This window comes from Monodelphis domestica, chromosome 1 (assembly GCF_027887165.1).
Source record: "Monodelphis domestica isolate mMonDom1 chromosome 1, mMonDom1.pri, whole genome shotgun sequence".
In the NCBI taxonomy this organism is placed as follows: domain Eukaryota; kingdom Metazoa; phylum Chordata; class Mammalia; order Didelphimorphia; family Didelphidae; genus Monodelphis; species Monodelphis domestica.
Window position 1 is genome coordinate 30752135 of NC_077227.1, and position 24047 is coordinate 30776181.

At 44.3% G+C, this 24047-nt stretch overlaps 1 protein-coding gene and 1 long non-coding RNA gene across 2 annotated transcripts; one reads left to right on the plus strand and one right to left on the minus strand.

Annotated features, from left to right (window-relative positions):
* Positions 1 to 614: 614 nt before the first annotated feature.
* LOC130453952 (uncharacterized) lies at positions 615 to 1491 on the minus strand. The gene is made up of 2 exons (XR_008911627.1): positions 1388 to 1491; positions 615 to 1121 (listed from the first exon to the last, which is right to left on the minus strand). It is a non-coding gene; the product is annotated as an uncharacterized LOC130453952 (long non-coding RNA).
* LOC100031364 (DExD-box helicase 21) lies at positions 1491 to 23683 on the plus strand. Its single transcript, XM_056796328.1, has 16 exons — positions 1491 to 1743; positions 3928 to 4422; positions 5531 to 5755; positions 8050 to 8125; positions 9121 to 9299; positions 10138 to 10255; positions 10379 to 10564; positions 11083 to 11228; positions 12716 to 12865; positions 13435 to 13596; positions 16499 to 16618; positions 17098 to 17171; positions 18571 to 18730; positions 19034 to 19168; positions 20409 to 20453; positions 20790 to 23683. Exons 1-16 carry the CDS (start codon positions 1657 to 1659, stop codon positions 21045 to 21047), a joined length of 2616 nt encoding a protein of 871 aa, XP_056652306.1. The 5' UTR covers positions 1491 to 1656; the 3' UTR covers positions 21048 to 23683.
* The last annotated feature ends 364 nt before the right edge of the window (positions 23684 to 24047 follow it).

Below are 24047 nucleotides of genomic sequence, written 5' to 3' on the forward strand. Positions count from 1 at the left end.
CTCCATGCTCATAGTACAGTTGAGTCTCTCCTTGGGCTCCCATGAATTGCCTGATAGGATTCATTACCAGTGATGGGGAAACATCACAGAAGAGCATGTCCCATCCAGAGCCATGTGGCCTTTGTGTAGGAAGAACCCAGATGCTGGGGGGTGGGCAGCTGCTGCTTTTTGCCCCAAAGATGAATTGTGCAGTCAGCCTTCATCCCTTCACCTCCTGGACCCAGCAGGCCACTGCCGAGGTCAAGGGTACAGAGATTAGACAGAAGATGTCAGCGCTGCTACAGACCTTAGTTTAGTAAGGGATGAGACCGATACCAGGTGCTGTGACATCCAGTAGAATTGTGGAATGTCACTCAAGGGGGAAATGACTTGTCTAAGGGCACATGAGTTCCTGCCGGAACAAGGATGTCATAAAGACAGAGGTATGGGTAAATAGTAACAAGAATTAAGGGCTGAGGAGATGGAGAGAATTTCCATGAGTCAAAGTGGGAGTGGGGAGAGAAGGGAAGGGACTGCTGAGTTATCGAGGCGCTAACCTCTACCTGTGGAGTGAAAGGGCATAGAGCCAGATCAGAGCCCCATGGAACACTTGAGAAGGGTACAGAACAAACAACTTTTTGTGGAAGAGTGGGTCAACTTTTAATGATGCTTGCAAGAAAACAAAGCTATTATCTTATTTTTAATGGAAGAAACAGGCTCAGAGCTGTTACGACTTAAACTCTGAAACTAGTGATTTTCCCACTGCATCAGTGCCTTCCCTCATAATGAAGAGTCTTAAATGTCCCGAAGGAGTTTGTGTTTTACCCCAGAGGACGCAGGAAGCCACGGAAGGCTTTCGGGTGGCGAAATGACCCCGTGATTTTTGTTCCTTGGTTAAAGACAAAAGGAGGGAGACGGGAGGCATGTCCAGGAGTGCCTGCTTTAAGACATCCAAAGGGTGCTCCTCTTCATCCCGGCGAGAACGGTGACAAGCCATCCCTCTTTGTCCACGGAGTAGAGAAGCTCAGCAGGGCTAACCTCACTGTTGCTTCGCGGGCGTCAGGTGGGATTCTAACTCCAGTCTCTTGAGGCTTTCCCCCATCCCACTCTTCCTCTGAGCCTCTGTTTCCTCTCCTGTAAAACTAGAGGGTTGGAGCAGATGGTGCTTGAGGTCTTTTCCGTGCCTTTCTGGGCCAGAGACAGGAGTCCAGTCTAGGTCTTGACCCTCCCAATCCAGGGTGCTGAGCGCGCACCCATTTGTCACCCTCCCTCTACACCCTCCTCTTCATGTTCAATTCCTTAGCTTCTATCGAGACGGATGGGGGAGCAGCTCTCTATGGACCCCCGACCTGAAAAACATTCCTATTCATTTAATATTGTCACAATGTTTTCCATTCTGGTAACTTACTAAGCGCCTATTGGCCGTCAGGGACGCTGACTGCTCCGGGTCCTGAGGCTGCGAGGGTAAAGATTGCTGTCGGAAAGCCCCAGAGCGCATGCGCGATCGCCTATCTCGGCTCCTTCTTCGGTCCTTTAGCCCTGCCCAGCACTTCCACGTGGGTGTCTGGAGCACGAGTCCGCTTCCTGCTTCCGGCCTCGGAGGAGGTGACGTTGCCGGCTGTCTGCTTCCTCTCCACGAGGCTGTCGGTTACGGAGCGAGCTAGCGGCCGTACTACTATGCCGGGGAAGCTTCTCTCAGAGACCGAGATCGAATCGGAGGCGGTCATGGAGGCGGCGGAGCAGACGCGGAAACATAAGCATAAGGTGAGGGCTGGAGGGGTTTTGGGGGGACGTCTGGCGCTAGCTCCACGTGGATCCCAGGCTGGGCCCCTGGCTCCTCTGAGCCTGTTTGCCCCTAACGACCCGGGCCTTGGGCTGGAGGGGACCTTTGACACCCCCTCCCCCGTCGCGCCTCCCATGTGAGGAAACTGGGACCCTGAGAGGCGAAGAGCTCCATGTCCTAGATCGCGGGGTTACGGGTGGACTCGGGGCCGCGTTACCGAAGGGAAACGGGCACCGGGAGCCTGAGCGGGGCTTCGAGGCTTGGGAGGCGTGGGGTGAGTGCCTAACCCCCTCTTCTCCCGAGCGAATAAAGTGTGTAGCGCCCGGGTGGTGGTGTCAGTATTGGTCATGGAGCTGGTGCCAGTGGTGCCGGTGCAGGTGCTGTTAAAAACTCGACCCCTTCTGGCCGGATCGGCGGGTCACTGACCCATCCCTTCCAACTCGAGCCCCCCCTATTCCCCACCCTCCCTCCACTTCCCCATCCCGGTCTTGGTCCTGGCACCCCTCGGAACCTACACGTGCTCTCGCTGCTCTGGGAGATGCCTACGTCATTCGGCCGGCTTGAAGTCACTGCCCAATGGGCGGGCGTCCCGGACCTGGGGGAAGGGTTGGGGACGAGCCGGAGGGCGTCCCCGCCCATCTGTCTGCTGCCTAGGAGCATTGATGAAGGACTTGTGTGCCAGGCACTGTACTGTGCTGGGGATACATTGGGGGGGAAAGGATTTAGGGAGACCATTTATCAGTCGCTTGTCATATGCTTAACAACTGTGCTAGCTGCCCAGGATACAAGGATAAAGCAAGAATAGTCCCAATTCTCAATAAATTGGGCTGCTTATGCTCCAGGGATTGTCCTGTGTGCTGGTGATACAAATACAGCAAAACTTTCCAGGAGTTTATTTGCAGTGGAGAAGACCACAAATGAAGGGGAGCTTGTTTGGGAACAGTTGGATATTCCCTTGAAGGCGAGTTAAGTAAGAATATCACTGTAGGTTCTGGTCATGGTAACTTTACCCACTTAAACAATGACGGGAGCTTTTTTGATGTGGGAATGTTCTCAAAGTTTAGGTTTATTTTGTAAATGATCCTACCAGTCTTCCCATAGAATTGCAGCTTTTGTGAAATAATGTTTCTAGACACTTTTTGATTAGGACTCTTGTTGGCTGTCAAAGGAAGATTGATCCCAGGAACCCTGATGAGGACTGAAATGGTAGCACAAGGTGGGAGTAGAGTATGTTGAAGAAAGATTCACATCTATAATAAGACCTACATTTAGGACCAGTGTTTGGTCTATATTTTTTTGCATATGTTTATGAATTGAGGATTGGGAAAGTTTCATTACTACTAATAACTTAGTGAACAATAAAAGGCATTTTTTTGTGTTTATCCTTCAGGTAGCCAGGAAAAGTAGGCTAGGGGGTAGATAGATATGCTTCTTTTGGTAGAAAACTGTCATAGCATTGATTTGTCATAACTGAGAGTCTCTTACCAAGATTATTTACCAGTATCGGTGACTTTTCCTCCTACCAAACTCTGGTTTGAGGTATGTCTTTGAGCAGCCAGGGTATTATCTCCTGAGGCATCACCCATTAGCTAAAACATCCCTGGGACAAACTCACTTTCTTTGCAGCTCTTGATTATTTCTACTAATTAGGTAAAAGAAAAGTGGAAAATTGAAATGTAATTTCTAAATAGCTAATCTCTAAAACTCTGAAACAGTTTTAAAATTTCCAGCACTCTCCCGGAATGATGGTAATGGAATAGCTAAATGCCTTTTCACCCACTATTTCTCTATTCCCCCTCAGAAAAATGTATAACTAGAGGGAGGTTGTAGCAGTGCTTAGATTTAGTAAGAATTACCAAAAGAGGGGAGGGCAGTTTGGTCCAGTGGGGATGTCACTGAAGCTGGAGTTAACATTGTGTAACCTTGACAGAGGGACTTGCGTTCTCTTGAGGTGGATCCAGCTGGCCTCTGACCTTTCCTGCAGTTTTAGATCTAGGATCCTATGACTTAGAATTCCTAGAGTAGTTGGAAAAAATAAGGCAATGGCCAGGTGCAGTTAATGTTTATTTTAGTAGTTGTGAATAGAGGAGTGAAAAGATTTCTTATTTAATAAGTTGATTTTGGTCTTAATGTGGGTCTCGTGTATTTATCTTTGAATTTTGCAGAAAGATAAAAAAGAGAAATCAAAAAATGATAAACTGGAAAAGGAGCCCCAGGAAGAGACTGAGGAGCTTGACTCACCTAAGCCCAAGAAGGTAAAAAGGGGGGAAGAAGTCATTTCTCCAAAGCCTAAAAAGGCTAAGAAGAAAGAACAACTCCCAGAGGATGAGGAAGACTCTTCTCCTAAACCAAAAAAGGCCAAAAAGAGTGAGGAAGGGTCTGTGGATGAGCCCAAAAGCCTGAAAGAGAGAGGGGGGGCTTCTACAGATGAGGTCAGCCCTAAGGCCAAAAAGACTAAAAAGAAAGAGGTGCCTTCTGAAAATGAAAGCCCCCTGAAGCCTAAGAAGACCAAGAAGAAGGACAGAGAAGTAAATGGAGACACTGGAGAAAAAAGACCAAAACTAGAGAAGGTGAAAGTAAGTAATGGACTGTCCCACTCCAAACAGGCATCTGATTCTGAGGAGTCCTCCGATGAAGAAAGTCACAGTGAGGAGGAGCAGGTGAGGTGGCAGGAGAGTGTTTTGTGGGTGGTTTGTGGTTTAAATCATTGGTTCCAGTTAATAGATTTCTATTCTAGATGTGGTCTGAGCCAGGCAGAGGTCATGGAGCCCAAGACACCTTGTTCTGGTCATGGTATATATTGCTGCAGCCGAAGATGAAACATACAGGAAAATACAAGGGGAGGGAAGGAGAGAGAGTATGAGCAATCAAGGGAGTCAGGAAAGGTTTCATGTAGAAGGTGTTGACTGCAGAGAGGGACTGAGGTAGAGGTGAGGGGGAGTGGGCAATGCCATGGCCTAAAGACAAACTTTGCTAGGCTGGACCTTAGTGGACAGGACTTTTGGGTCTGTCGCTTTAATAAGAATTGACAAGGCTGGTACCTTGGCTATTCTCAGCTTTAGGAGTCCCCGTTCACAACTCCATATCACAAACATATCAGGGAGAATACCAGTGGAAGGAGAATTTGGCTGTAGAATCATAGGCTTCTCTTTAGAGATTTAAAGCTAGAAGGGGTTGTCTAGTAGCTATTGGGTCCAACCTCTTCATTTTACAGATGAAGAACAGACTCAGATAAGGAAAAAGACTTGCCCAAGGTAACATCAACAAGTGTTGATCACCCCAGGGAGAAAAAAAGCTCTGAAAATTGTTGGTTCCCACATTGGAGATTGTACCCTGAAGTTGGAGTGTTGATGGCTCAGAATAGAATGTTCAGCCACTGACTTTGTGAAGCCAGAAGTTTGGGGAGAAAAGGACTTGGTGGGCTAGAAAAGCCCTTCTGGGTACATTAACATCCCTAAGTCCCACTTTGGTGTAGCCAGCAATTGTCCTTGTGGACTATAAGAGAAGGGGCTGAATAGTTGTGTTCTTTTTTTTTTTAATTTCACTTATAATGCAGTTTATGCTTTAAAAGTAGAGTACAAAGGGAAAAAAATTTATGAGAAATCCTAGCTAATATGAGCTTATTTATATTTTGTGACATTATTTCACTATGAAGGTGCCTTTTTTAAAAAACTAATCCAAATATTGTTGTATTGTTGTTTAGGTACATGTTTTTGGTTTCTGCTTTAAGATTGTGTTAATTTATATGCTTACTATGTGTGTATGCAGGAAAATCATCTTCCTAAAGGATTAGAAAGCCACACCCTTAGTTCTAAAGCATTAAAATCCCAGTTGCCAGCTGGACTGACAAAACAGGTCAAAGAAGAAGAAGAAGAAGAAGAAGATGATGATGATGATGATGATGATGATGAAGATGAAGACCAAGAGTTAGAGAACCCCAAAAAAGACAAAAAGAAGGAAAATGAGAAAGATTCTAATGCTGAAGACACTGAGGTATGTTTAGACTGGACATGATGTAGATTATTTGCTAAGATTTGATAGGCTTGTGTTTGGGTCAGGCCCAGTAATCTTTTTATATGTTGGTGGATCTGACTGCAGGAAGCATACCTGGAAAACAGGGTGCCAGACATTGGTTTTTGAGACAGCTTCTGTTTGGAGTTCTTGGAGTTTGTGGTTTGGGTCATGTGCTTGGGTCACTCTAGTGGTTTATTATTACTTCTGGGATCCAAGTCAGAGTCCTAATGACAAAGCTTTATCTAGCTGGGCTTCAGTCGGTCTTTTTTTTCATGATTGTAGAACTAGGAAAGACCTTATTGTACGTGATTTACTTTTCTGTGCTCTTCAGCCCAGCCAGACTAGCCTGCTGGGTATCTGATCTACACTGTATCCTTCTGGGTGCTTTGGCCCAACCTGCCCTCCCATGCTTACAGGGCTCTCCTCACCTCTGCTTCTGATCTTCATAAGCTGGCTCCCTGAACCTTTCTCCCCCAAGTTACCTTGTGTTTATGTGTGTGAGACTATCTCCCCAGATAAAATGTAAACTCCTTGAGGTCAAGGACTGTCACTTAAGTCTTTGTATCCCTACTGCCTAGGATACAGAGATAATTGATAGATGTTCTTTGATTGATTGATAATTTTGGCTTGAGTTGACCAAAAATAATCAAACATTTGTATTCTGGAAACTAATTCTGGCTTCTCCCTTTTTTAAAAAAACAAACAAACAAACAAAAATCCCTCTCAATCCACTGAGCTACCCCCTTTTTTTCTTTTTTTTTTAATATCCTTGTAGGAGTTTTCAAAGTCCAAATATCATAAAAATTTTGTAGTAAGTTCTTTATTTTTTAGTCTAATTTTGCTTCCCACGTTAAAGGTAAATTGACATAGGGCTTACTAAATAACAATCTTTAAAGTGTATTTATGCCAGTGTTTGATTGTAAATAGTCCATAATGGTTTTTCATTTGAGTAAGCCTGTTCTTTGATATTAATGTTTGGGAGGGTCTTAGTACATCCATTGTATTAAACTAACCAAAAGATATTTACTGTGTACTAGGTAGGCACTGGGGATACAGAAACAAAACAGTCCATAGCCTCAAGGAGCTTATTTCTGATGTGTGTGTGCTATGCTGTAGAAATGCCTGGTTTTTCTTTTTTTTTAAAGAGTATGCACATGTTCTTCCTCTTTATAGACAATAAGGTAAAAACCTAATAAAAACTGCCTTTAGTTGCATGCCCAAATCATTGATCTGTCCTTTCTCTTATTTATTAAGCATTTAGAGAGATAAATTTCCCCCTAAGCATAGATTTGGCTGCATCCCATACATTTTAGTATAGTGTTTCCTCATTGTCATTTTCTTTAATGAATTTGTTGATTGTTTCTATGATTTGTTCTTTGACCTATTCGTTCTTTAGGATAAGATTATTTAGTGTCCTATTAATTTTTAGACTTTCTGCTGCCCTTTATTGAATGTGATGTGAAAAGTTCTGCCATTGTGAGATTTTTATGCCCTGTTAATATGGTTGTTTTTGTTTTTTGTGAAGGTGCCATTTACTGCTGAGGAAAAGTGTATTCCTTTCTATTCCCACTCAGTTTTCTCCAGAGGTCTATCATATCAAACTTTTCAAAAGTTTTATTTACCTCCTTAACTTCTTCCTTTTTTATTTTTTGGTTGGATTTATTTAGTTCTGAGAGGGGAAGGTTGAGGTTTCCCACTAATATTATTTTACTGTTTCCTTTAGTAACTCATGTAACTTCTTTTGGAATCTGGATGCTATGCTATTTGATACATATTTGTTTAATATTGAAGTTGTTTCATTGTATATGACCTTTTATCAAGATGTAATGTCCTTATCTCTTTTTTTTTTTAAACCCTTACCTTCTGTCTTGGAATCAGTACTGTGTATTGGTTCTGAGGCAGAAGAGTGGTAAGGACTTGGCAATGGGGGGGGGTCAAGTGACTTGCCCAGGGTCGTACAGCTGGGAAGTGTCTGAGGCCAGATTTGAACCTAGGACCTCCCATCTCTAGGCCTGGCTCTCAATTCACTGAGCTACCCACCTGCCTCCCTTCCTTATCTCTTTTGATTAGATGGATTTTTACTTTTGCTTCATCTGAGATCATGATTCCTACCTCTGCTTTTTACATTAGCTGAGACATAGTAAGAAATCTCTCTTAAAGGAATTCTTTCCTTCAGCTTTGTTTTTTAGGAAGGGATTATGGTAGTGATATAGGAAGCTACTAATTTTATTTATTCTGCTTCTAAAGTGCTTGCTCTCTCTCTCTCTTAATAGGAGTTATCTGCAGAGCAGAAAGAAGGCGCTTTCTCTAATTTTCCCATCTCTGAAGAAACGATTCAACTCCTCAAAGGTATTTATTAGCCAAAAAAGTAAAATTGATTAGCCAGTTGTTTGGTATCATGTTGAGAAAGGGATTGTTTTTATTGATGAGATGATCTCTCTTTTGAGGTGCTATAGTAAGAATTGGGGCAGGGTAAGGTCCCTTAAAATTCTAGGTCTTCTAATTAAGGACTTAAGAATTTATTGATATACTTGAGGGGCAGATTACTGCAGCCCCCTCTTTTCACCTCCCCAGGTTTCAGTTCTCCTCATCTGTACAATGAGATCTTGGACTAGATGTCCTCTTAGACGCCTTGCAACCTGAGATCTAGGGTCCTTCTAGAAATAGCTGTGAACTCCCTCTGTCTGGCACCAGAAAATTGGGTATAAAGGGAGAAGCAAGTTGAGGGCATTTGTTGCTAGTAGAGTTGCAAAGAGTACATATAGAACAACAGTTTTTTTCCTCAGGAGTAGATGGACTAATGGGAGACAACACCTAAAAGGGAGCAGAAAATCTAGGATTGGGGGGGCAGTGGAGGAAGAAAGAAGGGCTTTCCCTTTGCTTTTAGAGCTCTCCCCTGTGTAGGCCTTTTTTTTATAAAGGAAACAGGCTCTCTGGTCCCAGATTTTCATGGCAATATTCCAATCCCTTGGAATCCCTAGGAGGGTGAGAGCAGAGTATACGCTCCCTTTAGATATGAAAGAAGAAAAGACTGAGAGAATAGCTCAGGCCAGCAGGATCCTGAGGGACCTGGAGGGAAGGAGGGATGGAGGGGTGCTGAGTCAGGGCCTATGCCCTAGAATCTAGCCTTCATGTCAATGCTCATTTGTGCCACCCCTGGGCTGCCCCAGTTGTTCCAGAGAAGGTTCAGTTGTGGCTTATAATGATTTTGAAAGAAAGAAGATGCAAGATTGCAGTTTAACAGCTATATTGGTGGTGTGCTAAAGGAGGACCTCAGGGCTCCAGGCCCAACCAGGTTGTTCTGTCACATTGTCATTTTAAAAAATCATTGTATTCCTTCCCAGCCCGAGGAGTGACCTACCTGTTTCCTATACAAGCAAAGACGTTTCATCATGTGTCTAGTGGGAAGGACTTAATCGCTCAAGCCCGGACAGGAACGGGGAAGACGTTCTCTTTTGCCATCCCCTTAGTTGAAAAACTTCAGGGAGATTCTCAGCCCCGACCAAGAGGCCGTGCACCGAAGGTAGCTCAGTGGCCCACGGAAGCTTGCTTCCTGGCCAAACCCTTTTTCTGAGTGATTTTCAGTTGTTGCTGGTGGGGATCTTCTCAAAAATGCCCTCAAAAAAGAAAGGAATGTGAGGAGAGTTGTTAGAGAAGGGCAACTCTTAGATGAGGGTACCAGGCATGAGCCCGTCTGGAACACCCTAAGGTGTAGGGAGAGCCTGCGCTCTCAAGAGTGACTACAGAGGAGATGGATTTGCTGGGTCCTCACAGCCATAGCTGGTTCTTTGCTTCAAGGACTTGGGGCCGGCAGAGACAGAGAGAAAAAGCATGACTAAAAAGACTAAAGGAGAGGGTGTGAGAGTGGCCAGTGGGCAGGAAGTCAAACCTAGAGCTCCAGGGGAGTCCTGACATCCAGAATTCTTGCCCTTTAATCACTGCACTGATTTCTTAGTAGCTTGGTGGAGTAGCTCTGGCCCTTGAGTTAGGCCGACCCGAGTTCTTATCCAGACTCGGACACTTCCTTGCTGTGTGACTCTAGGAGAGTCATTTAACCCCTGTTTACCTCAGGTTCTTCATCTGTAAAGTGGGGATAATTATGACATTTACCTCCCAGGCTTGTTGTAAGGGCCACAGAAGAGAGTATTTGTAAAGTGCCATGCAGAGTGCCCAGCATTGTGTACACAATTACTCAGTGCTCGTTCCTTTTCTTCCCCTGCTCAAGCCTTATCTCCTCAGTCATAGTTCTAGGCCTTACTGACTTATGAGAGGGAGCGGACCATTTGGGTCATTGAGTGCTGTCGGTCTGGTTTTGGGGCCCAGTTGTCACAATTGGTCTCAAACTTGACCTTTCTCACTAGATCCTGGTCCTCGCGCCTACAAGGGAGTTGTCGATCCAAGTCAGCAAAGACTTCAGCGACATCACCAAGAAGTTGACGGTGGCTTGTTTCTATGGTGGAACACCCTATAATGGCCAGAGTGAGTACAGCCAGAAGGGCTAGAGTGAAGACTCCTGAGCCAACCTGGGGTCCTCTGGGCCTGGGGAAGGGATAGAGGCAGAAGGAGCCCCTGTAACAGCTCCCTCCTGTGGTTACTTGGCAGTTGATCTCATTCGGAGAGGGATCGACATCTTGGTGGGCACCCCAGGTCGCATCAAAGACCATTTGCAGAACGGCCGGCTGGATCTCACCAAGGTGCAGCATGTTGTGCTGGATGAAGTGGACCAGATGTTGGACATGGGCTTTGCTGAGCAGGTGGAAGAAATTTTAACTGTGGCTTATAAGAAAGGTAAGGAAGGCACTGCTGTAATGGAGGGAGTCCATGAGGACCAGGGGCTATGCAAGTCGGACTGAAAATGGGCCGCCTTTCCCTGAACAAGAAGGAGGGTTCCTGTGAGCTTTGGGCTATTTGGGGGATGGTCTTCCTGGGCTGTCACTGGTGATGCAGGCATCAATGGTGGGTGCCCATGCTCATTCAGGCATGGGGACTGCCAGCTCTCTGGGGGGCACTTTCTCTCTTGGAACTTCATTTTCCTCATCTTGAAAAGAAAGGAATTGGACGAGGTCCTCTCTGAGGCATATTCTAACTCCCTTACTGAGGAGTTAGGCTGCTGGCCTGAGTAGCCACAAGAGTCAGCAGCCCAGTGGCTATCTTCCCTTCTCACTTAGTACTCATGAGTCTCACTCAGGCCTTTAGAAAGCACAGCTCCAAAACTTCCTTACTTGGTCTGAGAAATGCATGCAAACACTTGGAAGTCTTACATCATTCTTCCTCTTATATACTTAATGCTGGTTTTTTTCTTCAAGATTCGGAAGACAACCCCCAGACGTTGCTTTTTTCTGCAACTTGTCCTCACTGGGTGTATGATGTGGCCAAGAAATACATGAAATCCACTTATGAACAAGTTGACCTTATTGGGAAGAAGACACAGAAAGCTGCGGTGACTGTGGAGGTAATGGATGAGCTGCTGCTCTTTGCCTTGTTGGTTGGTGCTGATGTGGGGAAGGCTGCTTATCAAACCAGACTTGAGACCAGAAATAAAGAGCTTTTTGCATGTGTTTGGGCTCCAGGGTCTAATGTAGGGCCATTGATGTTTTAGTATTTGAATTAAATTTCAAGATCTTTATTGCATCATTTTCTCTGGCTTCTCTGCTGTACGGGTCTCTCCTTTGACTTTGTTCTGTGTTGTACCCATTAACTAGGTGCTGTTATAGGCAACTAGAAATCAAATAGCCTAATGGAGGATGTTCTTCCAGAGACTGGAAATATATGGTCTCTTGTTGTATCCAGGGAATGCGGAGGGGAAATAACCCCCAACGGAATATGGACACAATAGTATTTCCATTTGTATTTAGCTTTGACTTTGGGGGTCCTGCAATGTTGGGGACATGAACATTCTACTAGCAACATCTTCGTTGTCCTGACTGAGAGTTCAGATGGACAGACGGCTTTAGTGCATCTCCCATGGGCCCCCAAATGACCCTGGGAGGTAGATGTTATGTTCCCTATTTACGAATGAGGACTAAGCCTGTGATTTGTCCATAGTGACCTGGCTAGGAACAGTCAGAGGCAGGATTTGGACCATGCCAGGATCAGCACCTCACACTCGTTAATGAGAAGGAGTCTGGTAGAGAAGGTGGCATATACACTGCTGCTCTTTTAATAAAGGTTGGAAAAGAGAAAATGAGGAGCCCCAGATGGAGATTGTTGTCAGAGTCTTTTGCACAGATGAGCCTGTTTGGCCCTAATGGTCTAAATAAGGAAGATGCTGAAAGTCCTGAGGGAGAGCTTGGGGGACTTCTCTGGTCCCCCCAAGGCAGCAGATGTTTCCTTGCCCAGTCCTGCTGAAGCAATGGGGGATGTCAGCCAGCCACCAGAAGGGGCATCTCTTGGGGCTTAAGGGCTGCCTACCATTGTTGCTCACCTGTCTACTTCTTCTGTAGTAGCAGTGTGGGAGAAGCTATGGGGAAACTTGTGATTTTCATGTTTTGGTAACAGCATTTTAATCATTGGTTTCCTTGGCTTTATGCATTTAAAGCCCTGACTCTGATACTTCTCCACACTGCCAAGGGAGTCCTAAGAATGCCTGCTCTTGTGCCTTCTTTCCTCTCATTTCCTTAGTCAGGACCTACAATAATAATAAGATAGACCAAGGGGACCACCCAGTTTGGTTCGGCACAAAGATTTTTTTTTTTCTTCAAGAACCTGGAGTAGCAATCTCCCAGTCATTCGGTTAACATTTTTCAAGCACCTACTGTGTGCTGAGCACTTTGCCAAACATGGGCAATACAAAGAATGACCTAAGATGGTCAATCCCCGGCTTTGTGCTCACAAACTGATAAGGACAATCCTGCCTAATGTCAAACCATTCAGCTACTAATGGTTGATTTCTGGATGCCCTCAGACAAGGAATTAATTGCTCTTTTTTCTTTCTCAAAGCATTTGGCCATCAACTGCCACTGGTCTCAGAGGGCAGCAGTCATTGGTGACGTCATCCAGGTCTATAGCGGGAGTCATGGACGGACCATTATTTTCTGTGAGACAAAGAAGGAAGCTCAGGAGCTCTCTTTGAATGAATCAATAAAGCAGGTGGGCATCATTCCTGACTGGGGAAGTGGATAGGAGTTCCCATTGCCACCCAGGCTGTGATTGAAGAAGGAAGCTAGCCCTGGGAGAGTCCTTATTTGGGGGATTTTGATGTTGGATCATTATTTTGTGTCCATCTCCTAACTGCCAGTGTGGCTCAAGCACAGAATGTGAGGACCTTCCCCACCAACTGTAGACATAGCTCTTCATGGGAACATATATTGTCAGAGCTAGAAGGGGCCTTAGTGTAAAATTAGAAAAGTTAATTGACTTGCCTATCGTCAAAGAACTCATCTCCTTATTTCCAGGGTATAGGTTCTTTCCATTCTGCCTTGGTTTACCTTTTCCTTTTCATTGTGTACTATATGAGTACATACCCCCTCTGAATATAAAGTACCATTGGATGACTAATGAATGTACCAAATAATTTCCACGCATTTTTCTTTCTAATTTTAGACTAAAACTTTGTGATGACCCCGGATACCTTGGGGATTCTTTGTTAAAAATCAGTGGTTTAAATTTAGCAACTCAAATCCTTTTTTCCTTACTCAGACAGTTTGTTGCTTTGGCAGGATGCCCAGTCATTGCATGGAGATATTCCGCAGAAACAAAGGGAAATTACCCTCCAGGGTTTCCGGAATGGTAAATTTGGTGTCCTAGTGGCGACTAATGTGGCTGCTCGGGGCTTAGATATCCCTGAGGTTGATCTGGTTATACAGAGTTCTCCTCCAAAGGTAAGGATCACACTGCCTTCTTCCTGCTTTTAGACTTGGCCAATTTAAAAATATAGATTTGTATGCTTTGCTTTTCTGAATTTGACAAACACCTATAAGTAAAAAGAGAGAAACAAATAGGAAATCATGCATGTCAAGTAGATCCTAAAGTCACCGAGCTTTACCAAAGCCGTCCTTTTCTTTGTCTCTTCCTCTGAACTTCCTTCTGTACATTACTTTAGGTGCTTTATTGATGTTTTTTTTCCTTCACTAGTTTTGCCCCCCAAAAAACTCCCCTTATAACATACAAACCTCATTAAGCAAAACAGGGCCATATATTTGTCATGTCCTCTAGTATCTGTGCCATTCTATACCTCTAGCCCATCCCTTCTCTTATGGAGGGAGAAGCAGATCTCAGATATGTTGGCCAGACCTCATTTTTTTTAATCAAGAGTCTGAGGGGAGGGAGTGCTTGTGGCCTTTTAGGGCTTGAATTTTCTTTGATGGTGACTTACTAAGTGTTAAGTAGGGGTACTTTAAGTTCTTGATTGATTAACTTAAAATAGACAAAGGGAATACAAATTCCCTTTCATAGTGTGGCCATTCTTGAAATGATTCTCTTCACTCTGGATTGTTCTACCAATTTTTCCAGGTTTCTCAGGATCAATTCATTGTTTACTGGGAGTAATATTCCATTGCATTTGTTCAGCCCTCCCCCAGCTGATGAGCACAGCCTTTGTTTCTATTCTTTGCTACCATGAAATTTTTTTAATACCTAAGTACTTTCCCTCTTTAATTTCTTTGGGGCATGGGGCCTGCACTGTCATAATTCAGTGATTTTTGGGGTGCATTTCCAAATTGCTTTCTGGAATGGAAGGACCCATTCACAGCTTCTCTAACAGTCATTAGTTTGCCTGACCTCCCACTGGCAGTGGTCAGTGGTTTGTTTTTTCCCATCTTTGCCAATATGATGGTTGTGGGGTAAAAACTCAGAATTTTAATTTGCATTTCTCTTAATTATTAGCGATTTGTTGCATTTTGCCATATTGCTGTTGATAGCTAGTTTTTCTTTTCAGAAATATGCATTCATATTCTTCTGCCATTTGCCCCCTAGGAAGTAAGTCTTATTGTTGTATAGAGTGCTCTAAGAGCCTTTTTGGGACTGCCCATCTTTTTTAATATGTTCCCTATATGTCTTGGAAATAAGATCTTATTAAAGAAACTTGCTGCAAAGATTTTCCTAGTTAACTACTGTAAAAAGGAATTCTTTATTCTTTTTCTAATTTAAAGGGAGACCTGGGACTCTTACCATAGAGATGTGTAGAGATTAACCAGCCCACAGGGACAGGAAGTAGACATTATAGAGACAGGAAGTGAGGTAGAAAAAAGTTATAAAAGGAGTCAGTTGCTAACAGGACTGGCAGTTGGCAGGAAAGTTGGCTGTTGGGAGTATGTTGGGCTGGTTGTTGGCATTTAGTTGCTGGAATATAAAGGTGGGCCTGAGCTTACTGAGAGGGCTTTTTGACCTTTTCAGGATTGGGAAGTGACTAGTCTTCTGATGACAGACCTAATTGGGGTTGGATTAAACACTGATTGGGTTGGTTTTGATTGGGCTGGATTGGTTTGGAACTTTGTTGGGGTGGTTGTTATTAGCGGTAGTTATAGCAGTTATAGATAGTAATTATAGGTAGTTATAGGATAACTAATATAGACATTAGGAAATTTTCTTTCTCTACCTCTTTCCTATATTTCTCTCCTTTATTACAGTCATTTTACTATCTATTTTAATTAAACTAAATTGTTCATTGTTAAAAGCTGCTAAAGGTTTCTTTTCTCTGGCTTAAAGATAATATTAATTTACAACTCTACTATATTCTCATTAAAACTTAAATTATTAAAAACTGCTCTTTTATTTTGTCAGTACTCCTAATTTAACCCTTATACTACTTACCTTCTAATTCTAATTGCATTGATTTTTTGGGGGGATAAATGTTATAAAGTCAAAATTGTCCATTTTGTCTCCTATGATCCTCTTCTAATCCCTTGTTTGGTCAAGAACTACCCTTTCCATCTTTGTGAAAGGTAGCTTCTCCCCTTTCCTCTAATTTGTTCATAATAATCACTTTTTATATCTTGGTCATGTATCTGTGGTGTATGGTATGAGATCCTGGTCTAAACTGGGTCTCTTAAGATGACTTTCTAGTTTTACTAATTAGTTTTGTCAAATATTGAGTAATCTTACCCTTTGAGAATTGGGTATACCTGGTTTAATTTTTAAAACATAGTGTACAAACTCTTGTGAGTCTAAAGGTTTACATTGGTGTAATATTAATAGGTATAGGATTAAACAAATCAGTGGCCTTGAAATAATCAGACATAACGGAATTCAGATCAAAGCAGACAATTTTTCACTATGTATTTGTGTTTGGGGGAGGTTGGTTTTACATAAGCATTCTCTTACAACAGTGACCATGTTTTGCATTATAATGCATGTATAACCCAGGTCAAATTGGGGAAGGAGGGAATGAGACAATTTGGATCTTTTAAGTTTGGAATATGTTTGTTGAAAATTGTTCATTACATGAAATCGTGGAAATAAATTATTAAAAAAATTTAAGTACTTTGATTTTTCCAAATTAAAAATAAACAAAAGCTTATACCTAAAAAAAGAAGTAATTAATTCTTTGGTTTATATATAGCATTAAGAAATGTTTGTCTTTATTTTTTTAATAGAAAATAGTGTCATTAAAACTCAAGTAACAAGGGTTTTTGCAAAATAACTTATTTGTATTAAAAGCTCATTTGTATGATTGGCATTCTGACTAAGATGCAGTTTTCTCTCCATCTGCTGGTTCTCTGGGCTGCTGCTTTGATTTTTTTCCCCTTTTTTTCCAATTGTCAATTCTCCATTTCATCATACTAGGATGTAGAGTCCTACATTCATCGTTCTGGACGTACAGGCCGAGCTGGTCGGACTGGAATCTGCATTTGCTTTTATCAGAAGAAGGAGCAGCACCAACTGGCACAGGTGGAACGGCAGGCGGTGAGTGGATGCACTTTCTTTTCAGTACCGTAGCATCATGGTGGCTCTGGGATTGGAACCACTTTGTTTTACAGGTGCTCAGTCCATCCCTCCATCACCTTGTTACACAATCCTTCTCATCCTTCTGAACTTCTTTGCCTCCAGCCAGCCCTAAGCTAAGTTCCCTAAAAGCTGCTGGTTAAGTGAATATGGATCCTGTTGTGGTTACCCTGTGATTCAAAGCCAACCAGAAGAATCTTCTTTGGTATTTTCCAAGTATGGCCATTCAAATTCATAGCTGTAAAAATGGCCGTATTAGACGTTAGGAGGCCATTCTCTGAGGTGCAGTCATGATGGTCCAGTCTTGATGTTTGTCTTTATTAAGAATTGTGTTTCTGTGAGAAACAGTTGAGCCTGGGGTATTCTCGTCCCAGCCACACTCTTTTGGGTAATGTTAACAATTGTTAACACAAGGACTGTTCTGATCTGATGTCTTATAGGGGATCACATTCAAGCGCGTGGGTGTTCCTAGTGCTTCTGAAATAATTAAAGCCTCCAGTAAAGACGCCATCAGGTGAATATGTGCCCGTGGGATGTATGTTGTCTCTGTGATCACACTTTGTTACTTTGTTGGCTAGGTTTGCCCCCAGTTTTTGTTTTTTTTTTTTTTTGGTCATGAGGGAGGGTTCCATGTTGGGACATTTGGGGAAATGAGTGATGTTTTCATGGAGATATAAATAAAAGGGATCTTGAAGGGCAGAATACAGAAATATAGTGCAGGTAAAGAGTTAGGCTTTTCCAGGAATTGACTGCCTTAGGTGGGAATCAGGTTAAGACTTGGTTCTTCCATTCACCTCATGGGGAGGCACAGCATGGCTTCCTCAGATCCTTGCCATTTGGCAGGCGAAGTCTGGCTGAGCCCCAAGCTGGGAAACAGAATGGATGAATGAGTGTTGTGGGGGGCATCTCCCTAGTGACTGTCAGAGGCAGGATTTTCCTCCCCATTTTCCCTTCATAGAAATACCTGTACTTAGATTTTTGTATCTCTATGTCTCTGTACTCTTCTGTCATGTCAGGGACCAGTTGCCAAAAACATCAATCCACCATTTTACTATTTACTGGATTTTTAATTTTCTTTTTTAATTTAATTTGGGACTTTAAGATTTTGTCATTTTGGAGCTCCATGTTCAAATCAAGTAGCTCCTGGAAGGTTCATGTGTTAGATTAGTGTCCTTCATTAGTCACTTCATATTTTAGTAGGGATTCTATGACAGTCAGACGGAGATGGGGATGGGCAACAATTGAGGTTGCTTGAGAGTGTTCTCACAGGGCAGGACAGGGGAAGCTATGAATAAGGAGGTAGGAGAGGCCTAGGACGGCCTGGGCTCATGTTTGTAACCTTTGCTCGAGCAGATTCCTTGAGGCCTCTTCAGTGTGAGATGCTGTCTAGGGGAATGCGATTATGAACAGCCAAAGACTCTAAGGCTGGGTTAGACACTGCCTGACACGTACTCTTGTGGGTTTATCCAGGACTGTGGAAAAGGGCAGCATATAAGGGTACAGTGGACTCCAGTTAAAGTTTGCGTTTAGTGTGGGCATATCCCAGCTGTGTTATCCAGCCCTTCTGTGGCTAAAAAGTGGGATTGATTTAACTTCAGGTGTTCCTAAGAGGTGTGGGGAGTGGGGAAGAGCATGGGAAGTCAGGCTCACTGCCAGCAGTGTAACCATGGGCTAGGAGTCACCTTCCCAGGCCCTCGGTTTCCTCATTTTTCTGAAATGGGGACAAGAATAACAGCCATGTCATAACATTGTGCTCAGGCCCAGAAGAGGTGGTGCATAATAAAGTGCTTTGTAGATGGCAGCATGCCAGACAAATGTCAGCTGCTGGTGATGCTGAGCTTTGTAATCTTGCTGAAAGTGCTGGACGTTTATAGTTCTTCTTGGAAAGCAGTCCGCTCTTGATCACATTATAGGTTTTTGGATTCGGTGCCCCCTGCGGCCATTAACAACTTCAGGCAGACGGCTCAGAAACTGATTGATGAAAAGGGGGCTGTGGAAGCCCTGGCTGCAGCATTAGCCCATATCTCGGGGGCCACCACTGTAGAACAGCGTTCCCTGATCAACTCAGATGTGGTAAGACGCCCACAGTTCTCTCTCTGAAGTGGGGGGGGATCGGGGAGCCAGACTTTGCCCTGGTTCATGGTGTCTCCCTTGTGGTTTCTGGCAGGTGCCATTTGCTTTTGCTCTAGGTGAGAAGTAAACCGCTGTTGTGTCCTTTTAGAAAGGAAAAACTGAACTCTTGATTTAGTCACTTTGCTGTGACTCTTACATCAAGTAGGACACAGCTAAAGGGAGTGTTTGGGGACATATTTTCTGTGTCTTTTGGAAACAGTACAAGATTCCTGATGGTTTTCTCTTGGTCCCTTTCTCCCCCAGGGCTTTGTGACGATGGTTTTGCAGTGTTCCATAGAGATGCACAACATTGGATATGCTTGGAGGGGGCTCAAGGAGCAGCTGGGGGAAGAGATTGACGACAAAGTAACTCGAATGACCTTCCTCAAGGGGAAGATGGTAAGGCTGGGCCAGCTGGCAGCATGGGCCGTTCTGGGGTGGGGGTGGGGGGAGGGTGGGAGGGTTGGGGGGTTGGTCTGTCCCTGGATAGAGGCTGACAGAGACCCTGAAAAGAGCCAGCTCAGCACAGGCCCTGGCACCAAGAGGTGTTGAACAAATGCTGGTGGGGAGATTGATTAGAGCCTGCGGTAAGGGGGGCCCTTACTCAGAGAAGCCTCAGTCTAGGATCCCCCTGCCTGGGGTATGAACAAGGGAAGTGAGTGGAGGGGGCAGAGGAAGGGCTGGGGTGTTGGGTTGGAGTGGATGCCTTTTATGGACTTTCAAAGCTAAACTAAAAACTGGTTTTCTGTGGACTCGGGTTTAGAGCAACACTGGACCTCTTTGTACTGAGATGAATTTTAAGATCTGAATAATCCTACCCTGGAAAATACATCATCCCTTTCCTTTGGTTTTTCATAGGAAGCTAGGTTTCTATGATCAGACTAGACTATGAAAACTTGACCTTCCTGATACTGTCGACACACACCTCTGGATCAAGGGATCATAGGTGGGGGTATCCTGGGAGCCATTAGGAGCTAGCCCAAGTGTCCTGCCCAGAGTCTTAAAGGAAGGAAGGAAGGAAGGAAGGAAGGAAGCAGCAGGCTGTGATGTGGACAAGGCCCTGTGTGCTGGTGCAGATTTCAAACCTTTCTCTCCCCTCCATCCATCCCTAAATTCTCCATAGAGTGTATGGAGTCTGTCCTGGACAGCCTTGAATGTTGTAAGGACCTCAACCTTGCTCTGCGGTCTCCTTTCTGATTGTTCTCATCATCGTCTTTTATGCCACTTCTTGAGAATTCTTGAGAGAATTTATAGGTACTCTCCTATGGTGCTCTCGTGGAATCCTGATTAGATGGAAAGATTCATTCCCATGATTAAATCTGAGGTCCTGAGTGTTGTTTGAGTCAGATTTGAAGGGTTCCTTCTGCCATTCTGAGTGGCTTCTGACTCTTCAGACCCTTCTTGCTCTGAATTTTGAGTGTAGAATGTGACCTCTTCAGTAGACAGAAGATTCGTAAACCTCGGACTGTGGGTCCTTAGATTGTGGGCCTGGCCACAGAGGCCTTCTGCTCTTCTCTGTTGCCTAGGGGAGACCCTTCCTTGTCCAGGGATAGCCAGCCTTGTTTAGGGACTGATGGCCGTCTAGTCATGTTACTTCCTTTATGAAACTATTCTTAAGTTCCGTTCCTTTCCTTTTTAGGGTGTTTGCTTTGATGTCCCTGCTGCAGAAGTAAAATCATTCCAGGTATGCTCTTCTTGGCTTTTGAGCAGACTGGCGGAGGGCATAGTGTGGGGAGGGCAGATTCTTTGAGTCAGCAAATGGCTTAGGAATAAAGGGTCCTCTTTCGAAGTAGTGGGAGGGGAGTTTCCTATCCTGCATCAGGGACCAGAGTTCTGATGGGGAGCCCATGAAGTGCCCAGAATGTTGTAATGTTCAAGGGAAGCAGGTAAAAGTGAAGCCAGTTTGGGGTTTGTACCTCTTGTAGAGGTAAATGTTCTTTGGGAGGATGGAAAATGATTGCTTTCCTTCAGACAGCGCCTAGAAATCTGAATGGGGACAAACATATCTTATTTTCCCCAGGATAATTGGCAGGACTCGAGGCGCTGGCAGCTCTCTGTGGCCACAGAGAGACCCGAGTTGGAGCAGCAGCCTGATGAAGGCAGGGGCTTCTCTAATTTCCGGAGTGGTGGTGGCCGTGGTGGCCGAGGCGGTGGCCGCGGTGGTGGTGGCCGAGGCGGTGGTGGCCGAGGTGGCCGGAGTGGTGGTTTCAACAGGAATGACAAATTTCAAAACAGAGGCCAGAAGCGAAGTTTTCAGAGAGCATTTTCTCACCGTTAGGATGCACAAAAGGTCAGGACTACATGTGGAGACAGCTCTGCACTCTGCAGTGACTATACAGAATATTAGACCTGTTTCCTGTTTCCCTTTAACCACTCACCAGAGCAGTCTTTAGTGCTCACTGCATTGCATGGTGTCTGCCTTTGGGTTCTTCCATCCTTTTATTTGTCTGCCAAGTCTACAAAGGTTTTAGTTTGAGGACAGCATCCCAAATGTATGTATTCTCATTCTAAAACTCATGTCAATAGATTGCTTTAAATCAAGACCATTCTCTACCCAGAATGCCCTCCTTTGGAGGTAGTTGTTATCAGGTGTCTCTGGATACAGTTTTACCCTAAGGACAGTCTCCTGGGCATTCAAGCTCCAAGGACCCTTCCTGCACAGCCAAAGATTGTTTTTGCAACAGATATTCCCAGTTGACCTGTTGGATGAATTGCCCTGGGGGAGTCATCAGCTATGGGTAAATACTGATGAGCATTGGGCATTTGGCTTGTTCTAGAGCCTGGGGCCTGCCAACTGGTATATTCACAGAGTAAGACTGGATTTGCTATTAAAGAGTGTGTTTTTGTACATCTAATGCAGTTTTGGTGCTCAAGAAAGAAATTACAGGCATTCTCGGTGGTGTGGGATCCAAGTTGCTTGAACCAGTTTCTATCAGGCCTTCCTGATAAGTGAAGAAAAACAAGTGAATTTGACAAAAGGTGTCTAACGGTGTTGGACATCAGAAGATAATTTCATCTCCATTCTCACCTGGGAAGAAAGAAAGGAAGGAAGGCAAATATTTTAAAATCTACTTAATTTGAACTCTTATTCCATTTAGGAAAGAAACATTGCTATTTATTAGAATGGGAAAAATGTGGATTTGCTAAGCAGATGAAATAAACTGTTGGATAACTTTTTTAATTATGAGAAGAATTTCAGACACCATCCTAGGGAGGCGTAAAACCCGGTGCAGTGATTGGCAAGCTGGCTCTCTTTTAGTAGTAGGAAAATAATTGCTGATTCTCATTCTGTAAATTTCTATGACCCTGTAATGTTAGTGTTCATTTGCTTTTTTATTCTGCAGACATTTATTAAGCACCTACTGTGTGCTAGAGGATGTTCTGTGTGAAAATGGTTTATTCAATCACTGGACTCTTCCTGTTCTGTCAAGTTTCTTTGGAGACTCCCATCTATGATCTGAGTCATGTCCATTCCTCCCCCCATAAGGGTGTGCTCTGACTGGGTTTCCATTCCTCCTCTGCGGAATCTTCTGTGGCCTTCTCCTAGACCCTGCCCCTTGACAAATGCTGGGACACCCTCATGTACCTGATAGGGCAAGGCTTGTGGACCCTTGCCTGTCTCTGTGCGGGGGTGTCTTAGGCCTAACAGTTAAAATGAGCAGTTAACAAGCTTTTGTGAAGCCCCTTTTGGGGTTACCCACCCCAATAACATTTAGTGGAAGGAACACTGGGTTTGGAATCAGAAGATTTGGGTTTGAATTTCTGCTCTGTTCCTTACTAGCAAATCTTTCAAATCCCTGGACCTCAGTTTCCCAAAGTGTAGAATGAGAGGGCAGACTTCTGCCTCCTGTGTCCTGGAGACTCCCATTTTTTTCTCCTTTGGCTCTCTGAAGCTCCAGTTCATTGAAGACCTTCCTTCCCCCCCCCCCCATCCCCCCTCAGCTGCTCTGATTGGTGGAGAAATGCAGCCGCTTTAGAAAGTGGTGTCATGAGCAACTGAATCCCCATTCACTGATGCTCTTGGAAATTGACTCGTTCTGGCTCTGGTTGTTCACGCCTACATCTGTGAAGGTGAGGGGTTTCACCCTCAATCCTCGCACCCCCTTGTCATCTCGGGATGCTCTTCTGAAGGCCTGGACGTCTGGCTTTGGTTGGATTAGGACCCTTGGTTTTTTAGATGGTGAAAGCGACTCCCCAGAGAAGGAGCTCCAATAAGGTATGTGGAGTACATGTACATCGAGTACATGGCAGAGCTTCCATCTCGAGCCCAGAGCTTGTGGCCCTGCGTCAGATCCTCTTTTAGTGCTGGCTTCGTGGCATTTCACCCCTCTTGCCTAGGTCTGTGTTGGGGCTATGGGGAGGGGAAGGGCTTTTACCACAAAATTTGGTTCACAAAACTTTGCGCCTCATTCCTACAAGTTATCTGCCTCTGCCCAAAGTGTGGGCGAACCTTTGCTCCTTAGCCAATAACCTTTATTTTAGAACTAAAGCCACCTAGCATTGGTGGGGCAGCCTAAAGAGGGGCGTTGGGAGTGCAGGCTCTTGTGCTTGGGAATCAAAAATGCTCCCACCATGCAAAAAGGGACACAGGAATGCAAAAGCTAGTGTAGCGCACTTGAGCTTTGGAGAATTAGACTTTCAAAGGAACATGCCAGCATTCAAAAAAGGGCTGGGCAACAATGTGATAAGACTCCATTCATTAGAACCCATGATGTGCTTTATAAAGGAGGTTTTGTTGGGCTGGCCCAGGACCTCACCACCATTTAGCATTTACTTCCCTTGTGTTCCAAATGGCTTTTTATCAAATGAATTTATAGAACACACTCTGGTCAGGAATTGGCAACTGTCAACAGAAATGATTAAAAGTAAATATTTTCTAAAATACTGTCTTATAATAAAAACTTAGTTTCCTTATGTCTGTGCCATTTTTTCCCATGAACTACAGCAATCTGGGCACTGCAGAGGCCTCAAGGGATAGGAGAGGGTCGATTACTAACAAGTAATTTCTCTGTTATCCCTTCTGGCCCTCATCCTATAAGACTGGGCAGGGCAGAAATGGTGCCTGTTTTGTAGGCAGAGACTCGGGCTGTACCCCTGAGAGCTGGGGTAGGGGGAGAGAGCTACCTGCCCTCGGAGGCTTCCTTAACAGTACCTAGTGGGGCACTGGCTCTTCTGGTGGACGTGGAATTCCGTGGAAGGTAATGAAAAGAGTTGGATTTGGGGTCAGAAGACCAAAAACTTGTGAGAATTCTAGTCGTCCTACATAGGTCACCCTGGC